Below are 26,335 nucleotides of genomic sequence, written 5' to 3' on the forward strand. Positions count from 1 at the left end.
CTACTCCTGCGTCATTTACGTATGGAGTCACTCCATTCTGTGGTGGCATCCATGGATCAAGGGGAGTTTCTTTCCTCGGTGGATATCCAAGACGCTTACCTTCACATCCCAATTTTTCCGGCGCATCAGCTCGATCTCCGCTTCGCAGTTCCAGAGGGCGATTTTCAGTTTGTGGCACTTTCTTTTGGCCTGGCCATGGGCCCAAGACTCTTCACCAAGGTCCTGGCAGCTCTCCATCCTGCGAGCTCGGGGTGTTTCCGTGATCCCCCTACCTGGACGACCTCCTGGTCAAGGCTCCAACCAGGGACCAGAATCAGGAGAGCCACCTTCTTACACTTCAGACTTTGTCCCGTTTCGGCTGGGTGGTAAATCAGGACAAGTCCAGCCTGATTCCCACCCAGTCTGTGACCTTCTTGGGACACCAGTTTGACACAGCAGCTGCCCGGGTTCGGCTCCTGCTGGACAAGCGCCACGCAGGAGTTGATCTTCTCCATAGTTTTGTTTCAGTTTCTATTAGTTTCTGCATGGAAGTCCTGGGATGGATGGAGGCCGTTCGCTTCACCCAGTTTCATGGTCTTTCACTTCTGTTTCGGTGGGACAAGTCTCCACTATCCCTCGATTGAAGGATTTTCCTTCCCTTCAGGACTCTCCAGTCCCTCCTGTAGTGGCTTCGGTCTCCTCTTCTTCAACAGGGGCATTCTTTCCTGCCCCTCCACTGGCAGGTCATCACGACGGATGCCAGTCTCAGAGGTTGGGTGTGGGGGGGGAGTTTTCAAAGATCAAACAGTCCAGGGCCGTTGGTCCTCCCAGGAAGCTCTTCTCCCCATCAACATCCTGGAACTCAGGGCAATCTACCTTTGCCTCCTCCATTGGGGGCGCCTTCTCCAGGACCATACTGTTCGTGTGTAGACAGACAATTCCATGGCTGTGGCATATGTCAAACGCCAGGGTGGCACTCGCTGCCCCGCAGCTATAACCGAGGTCTCCAGGATCCTGCTCTGAGTGGAACCCTGAGTTCCCTCCATCTCGGCGATTCACATTCCGGGGGTGGACAATTGGGAGGCGGACTTCCTCAGTTGCTCCTCTGCCGACCCTGGCGAGTGGTCTCTTCACTCAGAGGGGTTTGCGGAGATCTTCAACCTCTGGGGCACTTCGGATGTGGACCTCTTCGCGTCTCGCCACAACCAGAAAGTTCCTTGCTTCGTCGCAAATTCCCGAGATCCTCTGGCCCCAGCCGTAAACGCCTTAGTGATCACCTGGTCGCACTTTGTCCTCCCCTATCTCTTCCCTCCTCTTTCTCTCCTTCCCAGGGTCCAGAGGAAACAGAAAGTGTCCCAGCATTCTTGTGGCTCTGGACTTGCCCAGGCGTGTTTTGCACACAGACGTTCGCCTAGTGGCTGACGTACCACTGCGCCTCCCAGTTCGTCCCAGCCTGCTCTCTCAGGATCCCCTTTGCCACCCCAATTTACTGTCGCTGCATTTGACGGCATGGCGGTTGAAACCGAGGTTCTAAGGGCCAGGGGGGGTTCTCTCCCCAGGTGATCCACACAATGATCAGGGTGCACAAGCCTTCCTCTGCGAAGATTTATCACCTTACTTGGCGGTCCTACTTTCGCTGGTGTGAGTCTCAATCCTTTTCCCCAGTTGCTTTCTCCCTTCCACGCCTTCTTTCCTTTTTGCAGTCTGAGCTGGAACAACGCTTGGCTCTCAGTTCCCTTATGGCTCTTTCCATTCTCTTTCAGCAGCCCCTTGTGTCCGACCCTCACAGCCGCACTTTTCTGCAAGGTGTTGCTCATGCGTCTCTGCCGTACAGCTCCCCTACTCCTCTGTGGGATCTAAATCTGGTTCTCAGTGCTTTGCAGGGTACTCCCTTCGAACCTCTCTGGACCTTTCTTGGAAGGTGGCCTTCCTCATTGAGTTAACTTCCATTAGGAGAGTTTTGGAGCTGCCGGCTCTCTCCTGCCATTCCCCCTACCTGGTCTTGCACCAGGACAAAGTTGTTTTCCATCCGGTCCCATCCTTTTTGCCTAAGGTTGTCAACGCCTTTCACCTAAATGAGGATATAGATGTTCCGTCCTTTTGCCCAGCTCCGTCCCATCCCAGGGAACGGTTGCTTTGTGGTCTTGACGTGGTGCAGGCCGTTCGGATTTACCTTTTGGTCACTTCATCCTTTCATCAGTGTTACTTTTTCTTTGTGCTTTAGAAGGGTCGTCGTAAGGGTTTTCCTGCTTCGAAGGCGACCATTTGGTGGTGGATCCGTTCTGCTATCTCCGAAGCTTACCGCTGCACAGTGAAGACTCTTTCCAGAGTCTCTGCTCATTCCACTCGTTCAGTCGGGGCCTCCTGGGCTCTCTGCAGCAAGGCTTCGGCCTTACAAATCTGTAAGGCGGCCACCTGGTCGTCCTTGCACACGTTTACAAAATTTTACCAGGTGCATACATTTGCATCAGCTGATGCTTGTTTGGGTCACAAGGTGTTGCAGGCTGTGGCCCAGCCTTCCCCCTGAGTTGAGTTTTTTCCCCACCCGGGGACTGCTTTGTTACGTCCCACAATCTGTCCCCAAATGGAACCAAACGAGAAAAGTAGATTTTTATGCTTACTGTAAAATCTTTCTCGGAGGATCCATTGGGGGACACAGCACCTACCCATTTGTTCTGGTGTCTTTGGTTTGGTTGCCTGTCCAAGGATTGGTTTGGTTAATTTTTGTCTGTGGTTTCCTTGCACAGTTACAGTTTTTTCTTTCCTGTCGGTCTTCTCCTGCTTCTTTGGCACCAAACTGATAGCTTAGAGCCTGTAGACGGGGTATATCCTGCTGGGAGAGGCTGACTTCTTTTGTTGCCTAATGTCAGCCTCCTAGTGGCAGCAACATATACCCACAGTCTGTGTGTCCCCCAATGGATCCTTTTGAGAGCGATTTTACGGTAAGCATAAAAATCTACATTTATTTATTTTTAAGCCATAAATTGCTGGATTGTCTTTCCCGCTATATCAGATTTTGGCTGTCACGCATCAGCTGTGCATCCTGATGCTTGATGGAGAATGAATGCTGGATTTTTTTTGTATTTATTTATAAACCTCTCATGCCACATGCAATTGTATGTTAGATAGTACTAGGGTTCTGGTTAAAAGGGTAATCTGGTGGGGGAGGGGGGGCGGGTTGTGAATTATGCCCATTGTGTAGTATCAAAAAAATAAACCTCTACTCACCTCCAGTGCCCTGCTCTGGTTCCTGGTGCTATCTTCTTCCTGAGCCAGGCCCAATATGTCATAATGCCGCTCAGCCAATCACTGGCGAAGGTTTTTGTTTAATTTTTGTTAGTTTGTTTTGACCCGTCAAGAGCTTCTACCTTGTTTCATGCTGCAGACTCTTTGCTGCAACCAGAAGTGATTGTTTCAGTGCCCCCAGACCAACATTTTTGGAGATTTTACTCCAATCTCCCCCGTATTGGACCTCCAAGCGTCAAGTTTGTGCAGGTTAAACAATTCTGCATGGAGACTCTGAGATTAGTAGTTGCCTCCATGGAGCAGGAGGAATTCCTTTCTACTGTGGACATCAGGGAGACATCACTCAATATCCTGATCAACCTGTCCCATCATTACCTGTGCTTTACAGTTCACTCTCTCAACTAACAATTTTTAGCTCAACTATGTGGCCTCTGTACTGCACCCCAGGGCTTCATCAAGATGCTCTCCACATTGAAGGCACTGCTTTGCTTTAGGGATGTATCAGTCTAGCAACTAAAGGATTATGAAAATCATCATTACTTGTAATTTGTTTGATTAATTGACATTTAGGGTAAAAATTAAAAACAAAAAGGTAATTTTTTTCATAAAAACATTTAGTGAACAAACCTAAAAATGTGGACTATCTTAGGCTGCTTTCACACTATGAGCATTCATCCGTTATTAAATGTCCGTTTTCTGTGTAAAAACGGACATTTAATAACGGATGAAATAAAGGGTGCGAACGGCTGAATAAATATTCATCCGTTAAGACCCGTTATCCCTCATGTATGGCCATGTATGGGGGCATGTATGGGGGCAGATAACGCTATATGTCTGCCCCCCACAGCTCTTCTATATACATATACCCCTACCGCCGTATGAATGAAAAGTATTTCTATTAGCAGCGCATAGAGCCGGCTCCCAGCACTATGCGCTGCTAATAGAGATACCTTTCATTCATATGGCAGCACGGGTATATGTATATAGAAGCACTGGGGGGGCAGACATATAGCGTTATCTGCCCCCTCAGTGCGTCTATATACATATACCTCTGCTGCCATATGAATGAAAGGTATTTCTATTAGCAGCGCATAGTGCCGGGAGCCGGCTCTATGCGCTGCTAATAGAAATACTTTTCATTCATACGGCGGCAGGGGTATATGTATATAGAAGAGCTGTGGGGGGCACATATACATGCGCTGCGGGGGTATATATTTAATGCGCCGGTGGGGGTATATATTTAATGTGCCAGCGAGTATATATTTAATGCGCAGACGGGGGTCATATCTAATGCGCTGCTGGGGGGGGCTAGATATATAGGCTATATGTCTGCCCCCCCTCTGCAGCGCTATACATCTTGCCCCCCACAGTGCTCTTGGCCCCTGCTACTCTCAAAGTTCATTTTTCAATCTCTCGCTGAGAGCCCTGATCGGCCATTCAGGGCTCCCCTCAGGGGATTCAAAAATGAAAGTTAAAACACACAATACATCGCAGGGTTGCGGACCATGCCGCCCGCTCCCCTGCTTAATAACTTTTGATCGCATCGGGTCTCAGAAGTGAAACCCGGTGCGATCAATCCCTCAGCCCCTGTACTACAACCCCCATCATGGAACAGACTCTGTTCCATGATGGGGGTTGTAGTACAAACACTAATGTAGCCTCCCCAGCTGTCTGCAGACTCCCGCAGCCCCGGGGAATTGCTACTCCCCTCATGGAAACAAGTCTGTTCCATGATGAAAGTAGTAGTCCTCCCTCAGCACTGCAGGAGTCTGCTGATGTCAACTCTTCTGAGCATGCTCAGAAGTAATAACTGCTATAATAAACTGTGTGCAAACGGATGACATAAAGGCTCATCCGTCAGCCATAGACTTCAATGTTAGAACAGGCTTACGGATTAGCTAGAATAATTATTCTTAGGAGATGGTTTGCTCCCCAGGGCCCATGTAGGGAAGTTCAACAAATGAGAAGATTTGAAGCTATTTATTATCAGGGAAAAAAGATAGGTCAAAAAGTTGAAAATGAGTGGAAGAAATGGGATGAGGCATCCTAGCTGGTAGTGGGTTGGGGGACAGGGGTGTGGGTGGGATTGTTTATATTGTGAAAAGCGATTTTTGAAATGCATTATTGTAATTTTGTAATTTGAAATAAAAAAAAAATAATAATAAAAAATGTTAAAAATAACGGCCGTTAATTTACCCGTTTCTTGTGACGGAAGAAAAATGAGTGCATGTGCCGTTATTTCTTCCGTCACAACTAACGGCCGTTATTCATGACAGACTATAACGGATCATAAAGGATAATCAAAAAATCCCATAGACTTTAATGGGATTGTTTAACGGACGTTTACCAGGGCTTTTCTAACGGTCGTTTGTAACGGATGAATTTTTATAGTGTGAAAGCAGCCTTAATGTTTAAAAAAATAAAAATAAAAAAACAGGTTGAATATTTAGGAGTTCCCTTATACAAAGTTAATTGATTTATTGCATAATATACACTATCTACTTCTACATGACATCAATATTGTGCAATAAGTCCAGAGTCTCCACATATTTGTATCACAATCGAGAATGGCCTGCTCCTCTGGGGCCAGTACTTCAGCTACTTCTGGCGCTAGAGGTATGTTTTGCTATAGGAAAGTGTGCAGAAGGGCCTCTGCAGAATCGGGCAAATTTATAAGCTTATCGGCCCCAAAAAATCCATAATTGACAACAATTTTCACTAATTTTATAATGAATATTGATTAATCACTTCAGGCCTATATAAGTTTTCCTGTACCTGGATGACATCTTGGTAATGGCATGTCCAAGCAGGAGAATCTGGCCAGCCTCAACATTGTTCTAGATACTCTTTCCCACTTTGTTTGGCTTATCTACCTTCCAAAATCTTCTCTCTGTCCCGCTCAACTGAGCATGCTTCAGCAAAGGTCCTCTTTTTTTACCGAGATAAGTTGCTCTCCCTACGCAAAGGTTTCCACATTTTCAGGAAGGGACTCCTGTCTGAGAGATTTTACAGTGATAACTGACAAAATCCACTTTTTGGCTTTCTTTCTAGGCAAAACAAATTGAGCTTCAGTTCACTGTAGGAGAGGCGATCACAAATGCAGCTGTTGGAACAAAGTCCACGGCAGCCAGGGATGTATGGATTGTTTCTGAGGAAGATTATCAACCAAGGGCAGGTAAGGTAACCTGCTGTATCAAAGGGGCTCTCTGGGATTTAAATATCTTTGTTGCTGGTCCAGCTACTTGCTGTACTCTTCTGGTCTCCATCTATTCCTATTCCTGAGTCCTATTTCCAAGACTAGGTTTCTCAGCAAAACCTGTTCGCTGGCTTAGATGGAACACCACTGCGGCCAGTGATTGGTTTAGCAGGCAGGTCCTGCCTGTCCCACAGCTCCTGGTCCAGCATAAGTCATACATTTGTGGGAGACTGTGTGTTTTTGTCTTTTTTTGTTTTTTTACTCCCAGAATGTCCCTTTTTATTAACCCCTTTTAAATTTTTAACAGTTTGTTAGGGGTTTAGTTTTTTTGTCACATACTTTTTTTTTATACAAATTTTCTCATGCTTGTAAGTGAATATTTGTTGTGTATGAACCTCTATATAAAACACTCTGTATAACTTTAATGTTGTCTTTCTTTATTATTCTAGCTGTGAAAGAGAATGATGTTGTTACATGGGTTTTGGACCAGATTCTCAACAAGCATATTGTCAGTGTAAATCCACATGTCAGACAGGCATCCTGTATATGGCTGCTATCAATTGTGAAAAAACTGAACAATCACCAGGAAATAAAGGTGAACATATTTGTCTCCTATTTACTTGCAGTTAGTGTCACATTATCCTGCAAATAAACCACCTAGTTCATTACTCTTTTCAGTATGACTACCCGTGTCATAGGACCCCCATAGACACTAGACATGTGTAGGTGGCCTTCTGCATCCATGTTGGGGTAGAAAAGGATCAGGCATGTTAAAAATGTTCTTAAGCCGCCACCAAGGGAGTCTGGCACTTGCTTACTGTCCACTCTCTCCTTGCTGAATACATGAAGGCTCAGCTGAACTTATATGTTTATAGAGTGATCGAGAGCTTATTTAACTGACAGCTATCTTGTCGGTGTAGTTACCTTCTAGTACCACCCATAGCTTGACATAAAGGTGCTCATATGAAATGTTTGTGATACTGACTTTGTCCCTCTTTCTCTTTTGTAGTCAAAACTTAAAGAAATCCAAAGTGCCTTTATATCTACCCTGTCTGACAATGATGGTATGTACCCGTGTCTTGAATTGCCTCTTGCAATGGTTGAATTGTATAAAGACTTTTTCTATCGTAAAGCTATACATGTATTATTCTTTTTTTCATAGGCTAAACACTATTTCATAGGAACATTTAAAATGTTACCCACTACAGATCTGACATTGACATGTTTCATCACCTCAGAACCGCAATACACAGCAGCTTCTCCACATACATACTTTCTTCTGTCCATGGCTGGTAGGGTGCAGATGCTAGGGGAGATTTATCAAAAACCTGCGCAGTGTTAAAGTGGATCAGTTTCCCATAGCAACCAAGACGATCACTTCCTTAATTTAGAAAAATGCTTCTGTTATTTTCAGAGGCCTTTAAAAAAAAAAAAAAAAAAAAATTGAGAAGCAATCTGGTTGCTTTGGGCAACTGGCCAACTTTTTCTCTGCGCAGGTTTTTATACATCTCCCCCCCCCCCCCATTATATTATTTGATGATTTGCAATCCACATAAGGTCTTTATGACAGAACTGCTTTGAGTTTTACCACACTGCAAGATGTGAACCACTTAGTGCTGCCTCAGGCTTTAGGGCTACATCCGGAAATTATCATAATTTGAATATAGATGTAATAAATGAATATTTATTTGTTGTTAACTAACACTTTTGATATAATGTAGATAATACTATTATATGTAAGTGTTTGTAATATACATTGGTAAAAATATTTTTCGGTGAAAAAAATGCTGTCCCTGCAGCTATTGCCTGTGTGTCTGTATGAGTAGTCTAAATATACAAAGTTAGGGCAAGACAAGCAGGGCTCTGTGCAGACTCCTGGCTTGTCACTTATCCTGATGTGTGAGCCGGGGGGGTGTCTTAGAGCCTCAGTGCAGAGCCCTGCTTGTTCACCCACATTTACTGTATTTGGGCTCCTCACAAAGACTGCAGGAACAAAAATAAACACTTTTTTTTAACCAATGTATATTACACATCTACATATAATGGTATTATCTACCTAAATATATAAAGTTTTAGTTAACCACAGGTACACTTTAAGAACCTAACTTTAACTTGGCGTGTTTTGGGAAGTGGAAATGTAGGAACTTTTACATATGCTTGTGCAGTTAATGTCTCAGTCCATGTATCAGCCTAACTCCTTTGAGTCTGTTGATAATTGCACAAAATCTGTTGCAGAACTTAGCCAGGATGTTGCATCGAAAGGTCTTGGGTTGGTATATGAACTGGGCAGTGAACAAGACCAACAGGAGCTGGTGTCCGTACTTGTGGACACACTCATGACTGGGAAAAGGTACTGTGACTCCTTGTGTTCTGAGTGTGTGTCATATCAATGTAGCAATATCAGCAATTTCAAATAACTGGCATTATCTGTTGCTGTTCCATGTATATTTTTATACTGCTAAGAGTGTTTGGATTTAGAGAATGTTTATGCAGTGTTTTGCATATTGGAAAATCTTGCATTGTACTTGGTTGCAGATTTTTTTTAATTTTTATTTATTTTTTATTCTGAAATCACATTTCACGGCCTTATAATGATTTCATAGGGTTTACTATAAAAAGTAAAATTATTCTACCCATTATGGACATATTTTCATTCGTTCTTGTGGCTATTTAATTAACCTAATACTCTCCTGCTTTATTCCAGGGTAAAGCATGATGTTTCTGGAGACACTGAGGTTTTTCAAGGCTCATCCATTGGCAAAGCTCCAGATGGGTAAGCTTCATTATGTAGTGTAAATCAGGGCTGGACAAACTTGTTATAAATCTAGGAGCAAGCAAAAAGAGTTAGGAGCCAGAATGCCGCATGCCACACAACGTTATGTCATATGATCGGTAATTAGTGTCCCCTCATCTCTGCGTCGCGATCATTGGTGTCCCCCTCATCTTCCCTTATGTGTCAATCAGTGTCCCCTCATCTCGCTCTGTCAGTCAACATTGTACCCTTATCTCTCTGCGTCACAATCATTAGTTTCTCTCTATCGGCTCCGTTGGGGGACACAGACCGTGGGTATATGCTGCTGTCTCTAGGAGGCTGACACTATGGCAACAAGAAAGTCGGCTCCTCCCAGCAGGGTATACCCGCCCACAGGCACCTGAGGTAATCAGTTTTTGCTTAGTGTCTTAAGGAGGTGGACATGGTCTGGTTTTCTCCAGACCAGGTCTCATATTTTTTATTTTATTAGGTTTAGGGAATGTGTTAGTTCTTTATTCCTTTTTCTTTCTGTTTTCAGGTGGGGACTCAGGAACGCAATGTTCACTGTTTCCCCATTGCGAGAGGTGGCAGGCATCTTGGATGTCAGCGCTTGGAGTTGTACCTCATGCGTCCGGGTCCCCCTACCTCCCTGTTTGCCTCGCTATGAGCTTGGCTTGCCGCAGGTGAAAATGCTGACTGAAGACTTCATAGGAAGACTTCATGAGGTAAGTTCTTCTGACTGAGGTGAGTATTTTTTTTCCCCTTTTTTTCCCCCTCACAGGAGCGGACTTTCAACCTCTGGAGATCCCTAGTTTCTGGCCCACTCTGCTATATGTGGGCTGTTGGGGCTGGCCAGGAGGGATTCCCTCCTTGCCTTTACGGGGGAATTTTGTATTATATCTGGGGCTGAGCAGTGTGTCTGATGTTTCACTGGACTTGTGTGTATGGTGTTTGACTGTAACGCGACTGCTGAAGACAGCCGCGGCGCTTCTTCATTGCGGGCACTAGACGCCCGTTCTTACTTTCACTTTGGCAGCGCGACTGCCGACAGTAAGCCTCGCCCGCTCCCTCCCCTTCCTCGCATATGTGCTCAGGGCTGGGAGCAGGCGCCATTAAGGTCGGGGCTTTACTTCATCTCGGCAGCAAGTCCCGCCCGCTTATGCGCTCGGGGCCGGGAGCGGGCGTCTTTTCAGGACCGCGGCTGCCAACAGTAGGTCCCGGGCTGTATTTTACTTTCCAGAGCCGCCGAAGCCTGCATAAGGGCGCGAACTAAGCCCCAATCTACGCTGTGCGCGCGTATAGGGTTTTTTTGTTGCAGGGCCAATCACAGTGCCCTTGGATTTAGCACAGCCCCCTCTGGCTATTGGTTCAGAGGTTTTCTCATCTCAGCCACCGTTCTCATGGATCACAGCTGCCTTAGGGAACAAGGTTGTAACTTGACAAATGTCCGGTTCTGCTGAGCCACTTGTTCGACCTACACCACTGCTCCCCCAGCCCCCCCCCCAACTATTTCTACCCTGGTTACTCTTCCAGATCCAGTGGGTTCAATAAAAAAAAGAAAAAAAACGCCCCTCCAGCCTAGGTTCCTTCCCTCTCCCAGTCTATATCCGACTTGGCTCAGGTCTCCCGATATGTGGTGTCTGCCTCCCTACACCGGCCCTCCGGAGGGTCCCGTTTTTTCCCCTATACTGACGTTCTCGCAGCGTCATAGGGGTGTTTCATCTCACTCATCCCCCGAGTCTTTGGGCAGGCATGGGCGCGCCCCTCTCAGACATCGCCCCGTTGCTCCCACTGGTAGCAAGTACCGCCTCACACGTTCTCTTTTTCCTGGAGAACTTGTGGATGAAGTTTCCGATCGGCCTCTGACTCTGAGGACCGCACAGATATGTTGTTCATGGTGCACTCATTGTTTTCAGCCATAAGAGACACCTTCCTTCTAGAGGACCCAGGAACGTCGGACGTGGCTCCAACAGTCCCCTTTCATCGTGCCCGACCCCTTTCAGGGCTGCTTCACCTCGTTTCCATTCTCCTGGAGAACTTGTGGATGAGGTTTCTGATTCGGCCTCCGACTCTGAGGACCGCACGGATATGCCTGATGTGGTGTACTCATTGGTTTTGGCCATAAGAGACCCCTCCCATCTAAAGGACCCAGGAACTTCGGACGTGGCTCCAGAAGTCTGCTTTTTTTGTGCCCGTCCGGCACCCATGATTTTCAGCTCTCACGCTGAATTTGAATATGATGCCCTGCTGGAATCCACCTGTGGCACCCTGACAAGAAGGTTCAAGCGTGGTATTCCTTCACCAAAGACCTCATTGCTCTGTGGTCCTCCTCTCAACTGTGGATCCACAGGTCTCCCGCCCTCTAAGGCGACTACCCTGCCGTTGGCTGGTGCGGCTGCCTTTAAGGATCCAGCGGACAAGACAGTGGAGACTTTGGCTCAATTTGCTTTTGGGACAGCAAGTTCCTCATTAGCTCTCCAATTCTCCTTAGCTGGAGATTTTCTGTGTTCTGCTTCCATGCGCGGCCGCTGTGCTGCTTTTGCCACAGGTTACCTGGTAGCCCTTCATCGATCCATGTGCTTAAAGCCTGGTAAGCGGTCACCGCCTTCAAGAAGTGAGGCAATGGGCGTAAAGAGCTCCTTATTGCCTCTGGATAAGGCTCGCAGAACCACTTTCTATCGGAAGTCCTCCTCCTTCCGGTCTTGCGTACCCTTGGTACCAACAAGGGTCCAGCCAGGCGCCTTTACGATAAGAGGGCTCCTTCTTTCCTGACCCGTCTCTCCCGGAGGTCTGCTAACCGTTACGGCCGTTTTGCGGCCCCATCAGGCACCCGTAGGCCTACCTCGGCCTGAAGGGTCGCCCCCCCACCCGCCGACTTTTCTCGGTTGGTGGGTCGCCTGTTACCCTTCCAGGATGCCTGGACCACGCACGTTCAGGATTCCTGGGTCAGGGATGTGGTAGTCAACGGATGCAGGGTCGAATATGCCTCCCTTCCATATGTCCCCCTCTCAAGCGAAGGCAGTTCGGCACGCTCCAGTTCTCTTTCGTCCAGGGGGTTATTGTCCTTGTTCCTTCAAGGGAATGTTTTTCAAGGTTTTTATTCCAACCTCTTTGTGATCCCCAAGTAAGGCGTTTCTGTTCGCCCAATCTTGGTTCTCAATCATCTCACCCAGCATCTTCTGCTTTCCCATTCTGAATGGAGTCTCTCCGTTCGGTGCTGGCGTCCATGGGTCAAGGGGAGTTTTTTTCTTCCTTGGTGGAAATCAAGAACGCCTGCCTCCACATCCCAATATTTCCTGGTCGTCAGCGGTACCTCCGCCTTGTAGTTCCGGACGGTCTTTTCTATTGTGGCTCTTCACTTCGGTCTGGCCACTTCCCTGCGGGCCTTACCAAGGTCCTGGCGCCTGTGATATCCCTTTTTATGGACAAGAGTTGTTTCAGGGATTCCTTACTTGGACGACCTCCTGATCAGAGCTTCAACCAGGGCCCAGAATCTGGAGAGTCTTAGTCGACCTCCGTACCTTGTCTCTCTTCGGTTGGATGGTCAATCAGGACAAGTCCAACCTCTCTCCTGGGGCTCCAGTTTGACACGGCCTTTGCCCGCTTTCGACTCTGCCGGTCAATCGGCTGACTCTCTTTTCGGGAGTCCTATGACTTCGGCACTCTGCTCCAGTTTCCATCCGCTTTTGCATGGATGTCCTGGATCGGTTGATGGCAGCCGTGGAGGCCATGCCATTCCCCCAGTTTCATCACCGACCTCTTCAACTGGTGATTCTCTTCCGGTGGGACAGGTCTCCATGGTCTCTCGACCGCAAGATCGTTTGATTTCGACAGTCTTGTCGGTCCCTTCTATGGTGGTTTTGTTTTCCCCTGCTTCTTCAGGGGCGCTCCTTCCTACCCCTTCCTGCCAGTCTGTCGGGCTGGGGCAGTGTTTTCAAGGACTGTCCGATCTAGGGCCTTGGTCCCTTGAGAACCCCTTCTTCCCATCAACATGCTGGGACTAAGGCATTTCTATCTTTGCTTGCTTCTTTGGGAAATTCCCTTTTGGGCGGAACTCAGGTTTCCGGCCATCACAGCGATTTTCATTCCGGGCATACTCAACTGGGAAGTGGTCTTTCTCAGCCTGTCCTCAGCCGACCAGGGCAAGTGGTCCCTACATTCGGAGGAGTCTGCAGTGACCCGCAACCTCTGGGGCGCTCCAGGCTTGGACCTCTGCGCGTCTTGCCACAGCCGAAGCGTTCCTCTCTCTTGGTCAGGCTTTGCCCTACCTTATCTGTTCCTTGGTTGGGCTTTGCCCTACCTTATATGTTTCCTCCCCTTCCTCTCATTCCCAAGGTCCTGAGGAAACTCACAGCAGAGGGCGTTCCCGCCATTCTCGTGGTCCAGACTCACCCCGGTGGGCGTGGTACGTCGTTGCGGTCAGGCCCCTGAACGACTTACCGCTGCCCTTCCCTCTCTTCCAGACCCCCTATCTCACAATTTACCGTCTCTGCTTGTGGCGGTTGAGACCGCGGTTCTGAGGACCCGCGGTTTCTCTTCCCAAGTGGTTCGCACCATGCTAGGGCTCTCAAGCCTTCCTCTGCAAAGATTTACCACCATTCCTGGTGGTCTTATTTTCGTTGGTGTGAGCCTCAGCCTTTTTTTTTTTTCCTCAGCTCGTGGTTTTCCTTTCCCGACCCTTTTCCCTTTTTGCAGTTGGGCTTCCCCAAGGGTTGGCTCTCTGCTCCCTTAAGGGTCAAAGTTCAGCCCTTTCCATTCTTTTTCAATGCCCTCTGGCGTTCAATTTTCATGTCCAGACCTGTTTCAGGGAGTGGCTCACGCTGCCCCTACTTATCGGTCCCCTTCTTCCCCTTGGGACTTACACTTGGTCTTAGGCGCTCCTTTTGAACCTCTCTGGGACATTCCCCCTTCGCCTCCTTCCCTGGAAGGTGGCGTTCCTTATTGCTCTTCATTGGTTAGGAGGGGGTCAGAGCTGGCAGCTCTCTCCTACCTCCTAGTTGTTTACCAGGAAAAGTTGTTTTCCGTCCAGGTCCGTCCTTCTTCTTGAGATGGTTTCGACTTTTTCATCTCAATGAGGACATCTTCCTGCCGTCCTTTTTTGTCCGGTCCCTTCTCGTGCCAGGGAGCGTTTGCCCCACAAGCTTGTTGTGGTGAGGGCTGTTCGGACTTATCTCTGTCACCTTTTCCTTTCGGCAGTGTGACTCTGTTTTTCCGTAAGGTCGTCGTTCAGGACAACCTGCTTCTATAGCCACCATTTTTCAGTGGATCCAGTCTGCTATTTTGGAAGCTTTCCGCTGCAAGAGGAAGATCCCACCCTTCAGGGTTTTGGCTCATTACACCCGTTTTTCGGGGCATCCTGGGCTCTCTTCTGTAACGTGTGCACGTGGTCGTCTTTGCACACTTTCGCAAGGTCCTACCAGATTCATACCTTTGCATCAGCTGATGCTCCTCTGGGTCGTAAGGCGTTGCAGGTGGCGGTGATCCAGCTGGCCACCTGACTGATTTCCTTACCCACCCAAGGGACGGCTTTGGTACGTCCCACGGTCTGTGTCCCCCAATGGAGCCGATACAGAAAAAGAGATTTTTATGCTTACCGTAAAATCTTTCTCGAAGGATCCATTCGGGGACACAGCTCCCACCCTTTTTCTGGTGTTCCTAATTCAATTATCTGTCCGAGGGTGTGTTCAGTTACTTTTTCTTCTGGTTGCTCAGACAGTTTGTGGTTTTCTCTTGACCTGTCGGTCTTCTCCTATTGCTCTGGGACTAAAACTGATTACCTCAGGTACCTGTGGGCGGGTATACCCTGCTGGGAGGAGCCGACTTTCTTGTTGCCATAGTGTCAGCCTCCTAGAGACAGCAGCATATACCCACGGTCTGTGTCCCCCAATGGATCCTTCGAGAAAGAGATTTTACAGTAAGCATAAAAATCTCCTTTTTCCCCTCATCTCCCCTCATGTGTCAGTCATTGGGGTCACCTCATGTGTCAGTCATTAGTGTCTCCTCATGTGTTATCATACCTCTGCCTCCGTTCCCATGCTGATTCCCCCCACCCCTCTGTTCTGCTACCAGTCGGTGCTCGCTCTGGTGTTACATGAGCAGTGGATGTCACGTGACCACCGCAGCCAATCAGCAACCTCGTATGGAGAGTGACCATGGAGGTCTTTGATTGGCTTTTGCTGTTAAAGATGGACAACCCCTATTAAAAAGGGCTGACAAAAACCTAGGCACCACTATTAAATTCTAAGTCACCATGACGACCTGGGATTTGTCAATTTTGTGTATATGAGTGACTGCTTTCTGTCTATGCCCACCTGCCAGAAATCACTGGCAAGTGGACAGTCCAGACTAGCAGTTTATGAATATCACAGACCATAGAGTGTGTGCTCACTCTATAGTTCGATGTAATAAATCTAGTTTTACTAAAGGTACGCTGGACAAAAAGGAAGATGACTTTTTAAGAGAAAATACTCAGTTAAAGCTTGTATTGTACAAAGGAGCGGTTTTCCTAATTCTGCAGACCAGAAATCTTCCTCTACTTAGACAGGTGCAAATCCAGGCACTGTTCCTCCACTTATAGTATGCTCATCCAAAGATACTTCTATGACAGTGCTCAAACCATCATAAAAGTAGCTACAACGTACTTCAAAGGCAAATATTGAAGGAAAAAGATGATCAATCAAATTCAGGCTTTATTTTAAATAAAATAAAATCTAAACCTGAATTGGCTTGAGCCACTACTGGGTAAGTACTATCTCCTCTTTTTCCTTTATTATTTGCCTTAGCTGGATTAATGCCTGTGCCTGGAAGTGTTGTCTTTGCAACCATCCACTTTTTTAGTAATCTGATAGAGAAACCAAACACTTACACTGTATAATACCGAATGAGCTTCTGTAAATTGTCAGGGTATGACCAACAACAAGATGTCTGCTGGTTGCAACTGGAAATTGTTGAATGCCTTTGTGAGCTACAATACAGGAATAATAAAAATGTGCACTGTGTATTACATGTGTGTATATAAAAGCTATATTATGGTGTTTAAAGGAGAACATACATTTTAAATATAGCTTAATAAAGCAAAATATCATGAATTGTCTTTAAGAAAGTATTTAGTCTTGCCTAATGCTGTATTGTTTGTGTACAATTTACATAGTATTAATGAATGTTCCCTTATTTATATAGTGGCAGTATATTCTTTAGGGTTGGTACATAGAATGCCTTCATATATGTTCCTGTCATTGATCAAGCTTACAGCCAAATGGACACATTATAGCAAAATCAGTCCCAGTGTTAGACCTTATTCTCGTATAATGTCAGTATGTTTGGTTGATGGCCAGTAAAGTCCTCAGTTGATTGCTTGGACAGATGTCTTTCAGGGTGATCAACTGTAAAATCAAAAGAAACACTGTTAGAAAATAGTAATAGGGAAGTAGATATGCTAGTATTCTTTTATGACTACTTTTTTATGATTTTTTTCATAGACAGGGGCTGTCTACCTACAAGGAGCTGTGTGCATTGGCCAGTGATCTTAGTCAACCAGACCTCATTTACAAGTTCATGAATTTGGCCAACCACCACGCTATGTGGAACTCAAGGAAGGTAAAATCTTACATTTTTGTAACTTCTATCTTGTACATCTTGTAGCTGTATAGCTTCCTGCTGATCACACTTGGATTTTGTAGGGGAGTCCCACTATTCGTTCATGCATTAGTATTTCTGTATGTCTAAGACTATTTTACTCCCCACTTAATAGTCCCCCCTGTATTTGTTGTGAAGCATGTTTTCTGCCCAATCTGACACTGGACTTGGAGAGATGCTGTTGCACACATGGCAGGTATCATGCATGTATGGTATTTCCAACAAGGCTTTATATGCATACACTGATCAGGCATGACATTAAAGGGGTATTCTGGCTTCATACGTCTTATCCCATACTCAAAGGAGAAGATGTCTGATTGCAGGGGTCCTTCCGCTGGGACCCCCGCGATCTCTGTGCTGCCCCCGCCATTCTGTGCTGGGCGCTGCTCCTGAGATGTGACGTCGCGACCACACCCCTTCATGACTTCACACCACGCCCCCTCCATTCATGTCTGCGGGACCCCTGCCATCAGACATCCTTTGGATAGGGGATAAGATGTCTACGGCTGGAATACCACTTTAAAGATGCTGGGAAACGCACATTCTTTTTTGGAGTGTAGCCAAAACAACGAGTTCCATAGACAATTTCTTCAGAACATCAAACCCTTTACTTTTACTCCCCTTATTGCTGGAAAGTGCATATGTCACTGTGTGATTTCACTTCTCCCATTGAAGTTGAATTTTTTTTTTTTTTTTTACTGCTTAAATACCACTGGAATAGGCTTGTACTTTCTGGATACATTTACATAAATTAGGGCTATTTTTCATTCTAAGTAAAGCTTAGCAGTTTCTATTTTTCTTTTCATTTCAGGGTGCAGCCTTTGGCTTTAATGTGATTGCCACCAAAGCTGGAGAACAGCTTTCTCCTTTTATGCCACAGCTTGTCCCACGTTTGTATCGCTATCAGTTTGACCCCAACACTGGGATCCGCCAAGCTATGACTAGTATTTGGGATGCCCTAGTCACGGACAAGAATACGGTGAGTTCACTATTCGAGCCAAAACACATATGTAACTGGAAATGAATGTACTTGGTCTAAGAAGTGTTGTTTCCAGCACATTACAGTCACAGACAAAACTCTAATACTCAGTAAATGACCCAAAAAAAACTAGTCAGAATCTGTAGCCCAAGCATAGTCAGCGGACTATGCTTGGGTTACAAAATTAAATGGGGGCCCATGCCTATCCAGCACAGATATGTTGGCATGTCATTTTGACAGTTTTCTGATGTATCTGTGCCCTGGATGCACAAATCGTGCCTAATTAAAAATTTTCTAAATAAAAAAAAAAGTCATTTAAAAAAAAAACTCAGCCTAATTGGCCAAGAAATGATTTTTTTTCCACTGTTTTTCTATACTGTGTAGTAACAACTCATGTTAAATGGGTATTATTTTTTTTCCCTGTCTCCTGTCATTCTGTTTGGACATGTGCTAAGACACAATAAACAAACCTATATTCAGCTGTTTTAAGAAATATGATCCTGCTTTACAACACTTCCCGTCTTTAGGGTCGGGACAAGGAATTACTCATTCAGCCAGTCAGCGGCCGCACCATGGGATCTGCTCTTTTTTTTTTTTTTTTTTTTTTAATATATAATAGAATGTGTTACACTGTTTTTTTGTTGGTCACGGGATACTGGCTGGCTTTTCAGATAGTTTACGTGTGCACTGTGTGTGATGCCCAGGTTTGAGTTTCACCTCCTCCTATGATACTTGTTAGCAATGTTCAAGGTAATAAATGCAAAAGCACTCACCATTAGACGTTCATTTTCTTTTTATTTCTTTCTGTAGTTTCAGTAGATGTTACATATAAGATCTTATGACGATTCGCATCACAGATTAGCAGAGGTCTTACACGCTACTGTGAATCTATCCGGGTCTGACGTGATGTTTCAGGGTACGCCCCCTTACTCATGCGTCATGAGTAAGGGGGCGTACCCTGAAAGGTTGTTGCCTAAAAACATGTTGTAGCCATTGGACATTGCTAACTAGATACTGGCTGTCTTGTAGCCCTTGGACACTGCTAACGAGATACTGGCTGTTTTGTAGCCCATGGACATTGCTGACGCGATACTGGCTGTCTTGCAGAGATAAAACTGGTATAGGGAGTCTAACAAGGCTTTTATGAAGCAAAGTTCATTTTTATACTTTTTTCCAGGAAACTTAGGGAAAAAGTATGAAATGAACTTTCCTCCATAAAGAAGACTTTCTCTCGAGTTCCACATATCGGTATCTACCCTTTCAAGTTGGTGTCTGATCCAGTAGAGAGCCTTGGCTGATGTCTTTAATCATGTTGCAAGACATATCGATCTAAGGATTTCACAAAATGGAGGCGGGAGCCGACATTGCAAGTATCCCTGCCTCCATTCCCTCTTCCCTATTTCTTCTGGCTCTTGACTCCATTGCGAAAAAGAGCTAATTTGCACTTTAGCAACGTGGACTCTCTCACTAACGGGACCACGGGTCAGGGTGAGTAAAACATTGTTTTACTCATGTTCACCTGTACTATTACCTTTTGTATGGGGTTTAGTGCAGGTGAATAAGCGGTCAGATTCCTGTTAACTCCTTAACGACGCAGGAGGTATATTTACGTCCTCCGCTGGCTCCCGCGATATGCCGCGGGGTCACGCGGTGTCCCCGCGTCATATCGGGTCCGGCCCGGCGGCTAATAACGGCCGGGACCCGCGGCTAATACAGACTGACGCGGTGGTCAAAGCTGACCACCACGTCTGAAGTGAAAGTGACCCGGCTGCTCAGTCCGGCTGTTCAGGACCGCCGCGGTGAAATCGCGGCGTCCCGAACAGCTTACAGGACACCGGGAGGGCCCTTATCTGCCTCCTCGGTGTCTGATCGACGAATGACTGCTCTGTGCCTGAGATCCAGGCAGGAGCAGTCAAGCGCCGATAAAACTGATCACAGGAGTGTTAATACACGCCAGTGATCAGCATGAGAGATCAGTGTGTGCAGTGTTATAGGTCCCTATGTGTTAATAAAGGTCATTTAACCCATTCCCTAATAAAAGTTTGAATCACCCCCCTTTTCCCATAAAAAAAATAAAACAGTGTATATAAAAAAAAATAAACATATGTTGTATCGCCGAGTGCGTAAATGTATCATTAATTATAAAAATATATCATTAATTAAGCCGCACGGTCAATGGCGTATGCGCAAAAAAATTCCAAAGTCCAAAAAAGCGTATTTTTTGTCCCTTTTTATACCATTAAAAAATGAATAAAAAGTGATCAAAAAGTCTGATCAAAACAAAAATCATACCGATAAACTTCAGATCACGGCGCAAAAAATTTGTCCTCATACCGCCCTGTACGTGGAAAAATAAAAAAGTTATGGGGGTCAGAAGATGACATTTTTAAACGTATAAATTTTCCTGCATGTAGTTATGATTTTTTTCCAGAAGTACGACAAAATCAAACCTATATAAGTAGGGTATCATTTTAACCGTATGGACCTAGAGAATAATGATAAGGTGTAATTTTTACCGAAATATGCACTGCGTAGAAACGGAAGCCCCCAAAAGTTACAAAATGGCGTTTTTTCTTCGATTTTGTCGCACAATGAATTTTTTTTTTCCGTTTCGCTGTGAATTTTTGGGTAAAATGACTAATGTCACTGCAAAGTAGAATTGGTGACGCAAAAAATAAGCCATAATATGGATTTTTAGGTGGAAAATTGAAAGGGTTATGATTTTTAAAAGGTAAGGAGGAAAAAACAAAAGTGCAAAAACTGAAAACCCTGAGTCCTTAAGGGGTTAAATTTATAGTAAAATCTGTTAAACATTGTCCTTTCTTTTTAGGTGGATAAATATCTGACAGAAATTCTTCAAGATTTGATAAATAACCTTACAAGTAATCTGTGGAGGATCCGTGAATCCAGGTACATAGTAAGGTTCTGTGAAGCAAGCATTCCTATTAATTCTCCTTGCATGTTACTGTACCTTGGCAATAAACTCCCTGACTACTGACAAATAGTGCTGTAAAATGTTGCAGATATACTGCTTTAACTACTTTTGTCTTATGTCCTGTGGGAACTATGGTTGTAGTGATGGAATTTGCCTTTCTTTCCTTCTTGCAGTTGTTTGGCATTAAATGACCTACTACGTGGCCGCCAGCTTGATGATGTTGTCGACAAGCTTCCTGAGATCTGGGAGACACTGTTCAGAGTTCAAGATGATATAAAGGTATGCTTTTCTTTTTGCTTTCCATCCGGAAAATCTACAGCAGTTACAGTTAATAGACTATTTAAAATCTTATCCACTCCCAAAATATCTGTGCAGAAAATCAGCTTTTTACACATCACTACTTAACTCCTTACACTTTGTGGACCAGGTGCTCTCCTCTCAACCCATGGAGTGTTGAACTTGCAGGTTTGCAGGACGGTACTAATGAATTTCACACAGCTAAATCGACTGCTTGAAATCAGCTGTACATACTGTACATGTGAAGTGTACCCTGAGGTAGATTTTCTGCTGGTGTCTGCACTGCAGATTTTCGAAGCAGAAAATTTGCAGCAGATCTGCTGTTTGTGGACATACTTGGCAAGAGTAACCTCTGTTATGGTATTCCTATGGTATTTTTTTTATTTTTTTTATTTTTATTTTTTTACAATACTTATTGAGAGAGATTTATCAAAACCTGTGCAGAGGAAAAGTGTAGGAGTTGCTCATAGCAACTAATCAGATTGCTTCTTGTATTTTTCAGAGTCCTTTGTAAAAATGAAACTGCTCTACTATTCATCTGCACAGATTTTGATAAATCATCCCCCATTGTTTTTCTTTTTTTCTCTATCGGCTCCATTGGGGGGTACAGACCGTGGGTGTATGCTGCTGTCTCTAGGAGTTGTGACACTATGGTAATAAAAAAAAGTCGGCTCCTCCCAGCAGGATATACCCGGCTTCAGGCTCTGAGGTAATCAGTTTAAGCTTAGTGTCTGAAGGAGGTGGACATGGTCTGGAATTCTCCAGACCAGGTCTTCTGATTTTTTTTTTTTCCTAGTATAGGGACGTGTTAGTTTTTTATTCCTTTTTCTTTTCTGTTTTCAGGTGGGGACTCAGGGACTCCGGTTCCCTGTTTCCCCTTTGCGAGTAAGGGGGCACAGACATTGCGTATATGCGCTGTTCACCCCCCCCCCCCCTCGCCAACAGTCAGCGCCTGGGTTGGTACCTCATGGGTCCGGATCCCCCTATTTCCCTGCTCACCTAGCTCACGCATAGCAGCCAGGCGTGATGCAGGTAACTAAAGCTGACTGAAGACTTCACTGAAGACTCCATTAGGTAAGTTCTTCTAACTGAGTTAAGTACTCTCCCCCCCCCCTCCCCCCTTTTCTCCATAGGTACGGACTTGCAACCTCTGGAGACACCCTGTTTTTTGCCCACCTTTCAGGTTATGGGGCTGGCTTATACAGGGGCTGCACTTTTATTCTGGGGGAGCAGTGGCACCTGAGGGGGCATGTAATATATGGGGCACTTCACTTATGTGTGTGTGTGTTTAGTGCGACTATGTCCACAGCGCCTTATATGCGGCTGTCAGCCGCGGCACTGTTATGGGCCGGGCGCTCTCAGCGCCGGCTTGCTTTCACTTTGCCGGCAGCGCCTTATACGCGGCTGACAGCCGCGACACTGGTATGGGCCGGGCGCTTCCAGCGCCGGGTTACTTTCACTTCCTCCGACAGTCTCTGCCGGCATTTAGGCCGTCCGCTCTATTCCCCCGAGCGCATATGCGGCTGACATGTGCGCTCGGGACAAGGAGCGGGCGCCATTACAGTTCTTCTCGGCCGGTCTATAGCTCTGCCCACAGGGCTGGGAGCTCTGAGGCGCGAAGCAGCCTCCAATCAGCGTCGTGGGCGCGATTTTCAGTAAGAAGGGGTCAGTTAGTTAGTGCCTTGCTTCAGGCATGCCCCTCTCTTCCTATTGGCTGGCCTGTTCCTTCACTCTAGCTGCACAGAGCAAGTTCTCCTCACTGCAGCTGACAGAGGACACAGACTAGGGTGAGAAAGTTCCTGTCTTTTTCCACATTGTGTCTGTACCCAGAGCTGTTCCTCCCTCTAAACAGAAACCTGGAACTTCAGTGACTTATTTTGTCTGTAAGCACTGTAATACCAAGATGTCTGGCTCTACTGAACCTACTTGCCCTGCCTCCTCCACTGCCCCCCCAGACCTCCTGGTACCCCCTGATGCCCTTTCGATCCCGGTGGGTTCAGCCGCTCCACCAGCCTGGGTTTCTTCCCTGACCCAGTATATGGCTGACTTGACCCAAGTCTCCCGTTCGGTGGCTGAGGCCTCCCGGGAAGTGGTGTCCGCCTTGAAGGGGGTCTTCCCTGCGCAGGACCTCTGAGAGGGCCCGCTCCTCGTCTCCACATACTTCACGCTCTCACAAGCGTACTAGGGGTGCCTCGTCTGACTCTTCCATTGAGTCTTCAGATAGTCATGAGCCTTCCCCTCGTGGGTCCCGCCCCCCCCTGTCATCTGGGCACAAACGTCGCTCCTCCAGAGGACGTTCTCGGAGTTGCCGCTCTGCCACGCCAGAGTCGCGTACCCGGTCAGGGTCGCCCCCTCCAGGACTGCCTCTACTCATTACCATTCCCCTGGTGAACTGGTGGACGAGGCTTCCGAGCCGGCATCTGACTCAGAGGACTGCTCGGACTCAATTGCAACGGTGAACTCATTGGTGACAGCCATAAGAGACACCTTTCACTTAGAGGACCCAGGATCTTCGGATGTCAATCCAGGAGTATCCTTTCATCGTGCTAAGCCAGCACCTCAAAGGTTCAGCTCTCACACTGACTTAAACGACATTCTGGAATCTGCATGGAAACATCCAGACAAGAGGTTCCCAGGAATCAAGACAATTCAAGAACGTTATCCATTTGACAAGGACTTTGTCGCTAAGGTGGTTTCCCCTCCCTCAGTGGATCCACCAATCTCCCGGATCTCTAAGGCGACTACACTGCCGCCGGCAGTTGCCGCTGCCTTCAAGGATCCCACGGACAAGAAGGTAGAATCCTTAGCGAAGTTTGCTTCTGAAGCAGCTGGCTCTTCTCTTCTTCCCATCTTCGCCTCGACATGGGTGTCCAAGGCCCTGTCGGAGTGGCGTCAAAAGCTCCATCTGGATATTTTAGAGAAGGAGCTATCCGCTCTTGCTCTACAATGCTCTAAAGCTGGGGACTTTCTGTGCGCAGCTTCCATGCAGTCAGCCCGTTGTTCTGCCTTTGCTGTGGGTCACCTAGCGGCTCTCCGCCGCACTATGTGGCTTAAAGCTTGGAATGCAGATGCCGCTTCCAAAAGGTCTCTCACTGAGCTTCCCTTTACGGGTGGCCGTCTTTTTGGCAAACACCTTGATGAGATTATCGCTGAGGCAACGGAAGGTAAGAGTCCCTTGTTACCTCAAAATAAGGCTCGCCCTACTTCCCAAAGGAAGTCCTTTTCTTTTCGGTCCTTTCGAACCTCTGGCTCCAGCAAAGGGTCCGGGCAGGCGCCCTCGCGGGACAAGAAGGCTCACTCGTTCCGGGCACGCCCGTCTTGGAAGTCGGACTCCAACCGGTCCGGCCGTTTTGCGCCCAAATCAGGCAAACCCACTTCTGCATGAATTGAGGCCCCCACCCGTGGTTTCTTCTCGGGTGGGAGGTCGTCTCTTGCTTTTTTGAGACATCTGGACCTCACACATTCAGGACTCTTGGGTCAGGATGTGGTGTCCAACGGTTACCGAATCGAATTCGCCTCCCTTCCGAGGTATCGCTTTTTTCGATCATGGGCCCCCCCCCTCCCGGTCTCCTCCTCTGGCAAAGCAATTTCGAGCTGCTCTCCAGTCTCTGCTTCTCCAGGGGGTTATCGTTCCCGTTGCTCCAGGGGAACAGTTTTGGTGTTTCTATTCAAATCTTTTTGTGGTCCCAAAGAAGGACAGTTCTGTGCGACCAATCCTAGACCTCAAGCATCTCAACCGTCACCTTCTCATCCGTCACTTCCGAATGGAATCTCTCCGTTCAGTGGTGGCGTCCCTGGAGGGGAGTTCCTTTCATAGGTGGACATCAAGGATGCCTACCTCCATGTGCCAATATTTCCAGGCCATCATTGGTACCTCCGCTTTGCGGTTCCGGAGAGGCACTTTCAATTCGTAGCCCTTCCCTTCGGTCTAGCCACGGCTCCTCGGGTCATTACAAAGATCCTTGCGCCAGTGATGGGCCTGTTAGGGTCGAGGGGAATCTCGGTGATACCCTATCTGGACGACCTTCTCATCAAGGCTCCAACCAGAGCCCAGACTCTGGAGTATCTGGACATCACTCTCCACACTGACTCGCTTCGGGTGGATGGTCAACCGGGACAAGTCATTCCTCCGTCCTACCCAGTCTCTAACCTTCCTGGGACTTCGATTCGACACGGCCTCTTCCCGAATTTGTCTTCCGCCGGACAAACGTCTGGTGCTCCGGTTGGGGGTCTGCTCCCTTCGGACCCAGGTATCAGTCTCCATCCGCACTTGTATGGAAGTCCTGGGTTGGATGGTGGCAACTATGAAGGCCGTACCCTTTGCCCAGTTTCATTACCGCCCCCTTCAACTGGCGATTCTCTCTCGATGGAACAGGTCTCCTCTGTCCCTCGATCGTCAGATTGTTCTCCCTCGCAGGGTCCTTCAGTCTCTGCTCTGGTGGCTCCGCTCCCCCCTTCTTCTCCAAGGGTGGTCGTTTCTTCCCCTTCACTGGCAGGTTGTTACAACGGATGCCAGCCTTTCGGCCTGGGGCGGCGTGTTCAGGGATTGGATGGTTCAGGGACTCTGGTCTCCCCAGGAGACCCTTCTTCCGATAAACATATTGGAATTACGGGCGATTTTTCTTTGTCTTCTTCATTGGGAGTCCCGTCTTCAGTCCCGTCCTGTCCGCGTTCAGTCGGACAACGCCACGGCCGTGGCGTACATAAATCGACAGGGCTGCACTCGCAGCTCGGCAGCCATGGCCGTGGTGACCAAGATTCTCATCTGGGCGGAGAGCAAGGTTCCGGCCATTTCGGCGATTCACATTCTGGGAGTGCTCAACTGGGGACTTCCTCAGTCGGTCCTCACCTGACCCCGGCGAGTGGTCTCTACATCCGGAGGTCTTCGCGCAGCTCTGCATCCTCTAGGGTATTCCGAACGTGGACCTCTTCACGTCCCGGCACAATCGGAAGATCCTTCCTTTTGTGTCCAAGTCCCAGGACCCTCAGGCTCTGGCCATGGACGCCCTAGTGATTCCTTTGGCGGGGTTTGCCCTACCCTATCTGTTCCCTCCTCTTCCGCTCCTTCCCAGGGTGCTGAGGAAGCTCAAGGCAGAGGACGTTCCCGCCATTCTGGTAGCTGCAGATTGGCCCACGAAGGTCGTGGTACGCCAACGTAGTCAGGCTCCTGAACGATGCTCCACTGCGCCTTCCGCTCCGCCCGGACCTGCTCTCTCAGGGTCCTCTTTGCCACCCCAATTTACAGTCTCTGCATTTGACGGCGTGGCGGTTGAGACCGCGGTTTTGAGGGCCCGCGGGTTCTCTTCCCAAGTAATT

General features: G+C 47.2%; 1 protein-coding gene across 1 annotated transcript in view; it reads left to right on the forward strand.

Moving 5' to 3' along the window:
- The window catches only part of ECPAS (Ecm29 proteasome adaptor and scaffold), a 121,056-nt gene that overhangs the window by 68,867 nt on the left and 25,854 nt on the right, over nucleotides 1–26,335 (forward strand). The window contains exons 24-32 of the mRNA XM_056518777.1: nucleotides 6,277–6,400; nucleotides 6,871–7,016; nucleotides 7,431–7,485; nucleotides 8,657–8,771; nucleotides 9,126–9,194; nucleotides 16,652–16,769; nucleotides 17,620–17,787; nucleotides 20,618–20,697; nucleotides 20,896–21,001. Of these exons, the coding sequence (XP_056374752.1) occupies nucleotides 6,277–6,400; nucleotides 6,871–7,016; nucleotides 7,431–7,485; nucleotides 8,657–8,771; nucleotides 9,126–9,194; nucleotides 16,652–16,769; nucleotides 17,620–17,787; nucleotides 20,618–20,697; nucleotides 20,896–21,001 (981 nt within the window). The remainder of the gene's footprint in view (nucleotides 1–6,276; nucleotides 6,401–6,870; nucleotides 7,017–7,430; nucleotides 7,486–8,656; nucleotides 8,772–9,125; nucleotides 9,195–16,651; nucleotides 16,770–17,619; nucleotides 17,788–20,617; nucleotides 20,698–20,895; nucleotides 21,002–26,335) is intronic.

This window comes from Hyla sarda, chromosome 1 (assembly GCF_029499605.1).
Source record: "Hyla sarda isolate aHylSar1 chromosome 1, aHylSar1.hap1, whole genome shotgun sequence".
NCBI classification, from domain to species: domain Eukaryota; kingdom Metazoa; phylum Chordata; class Amphibia; order Anura; family Hylidae; genus Hyla; species Hyla sarda.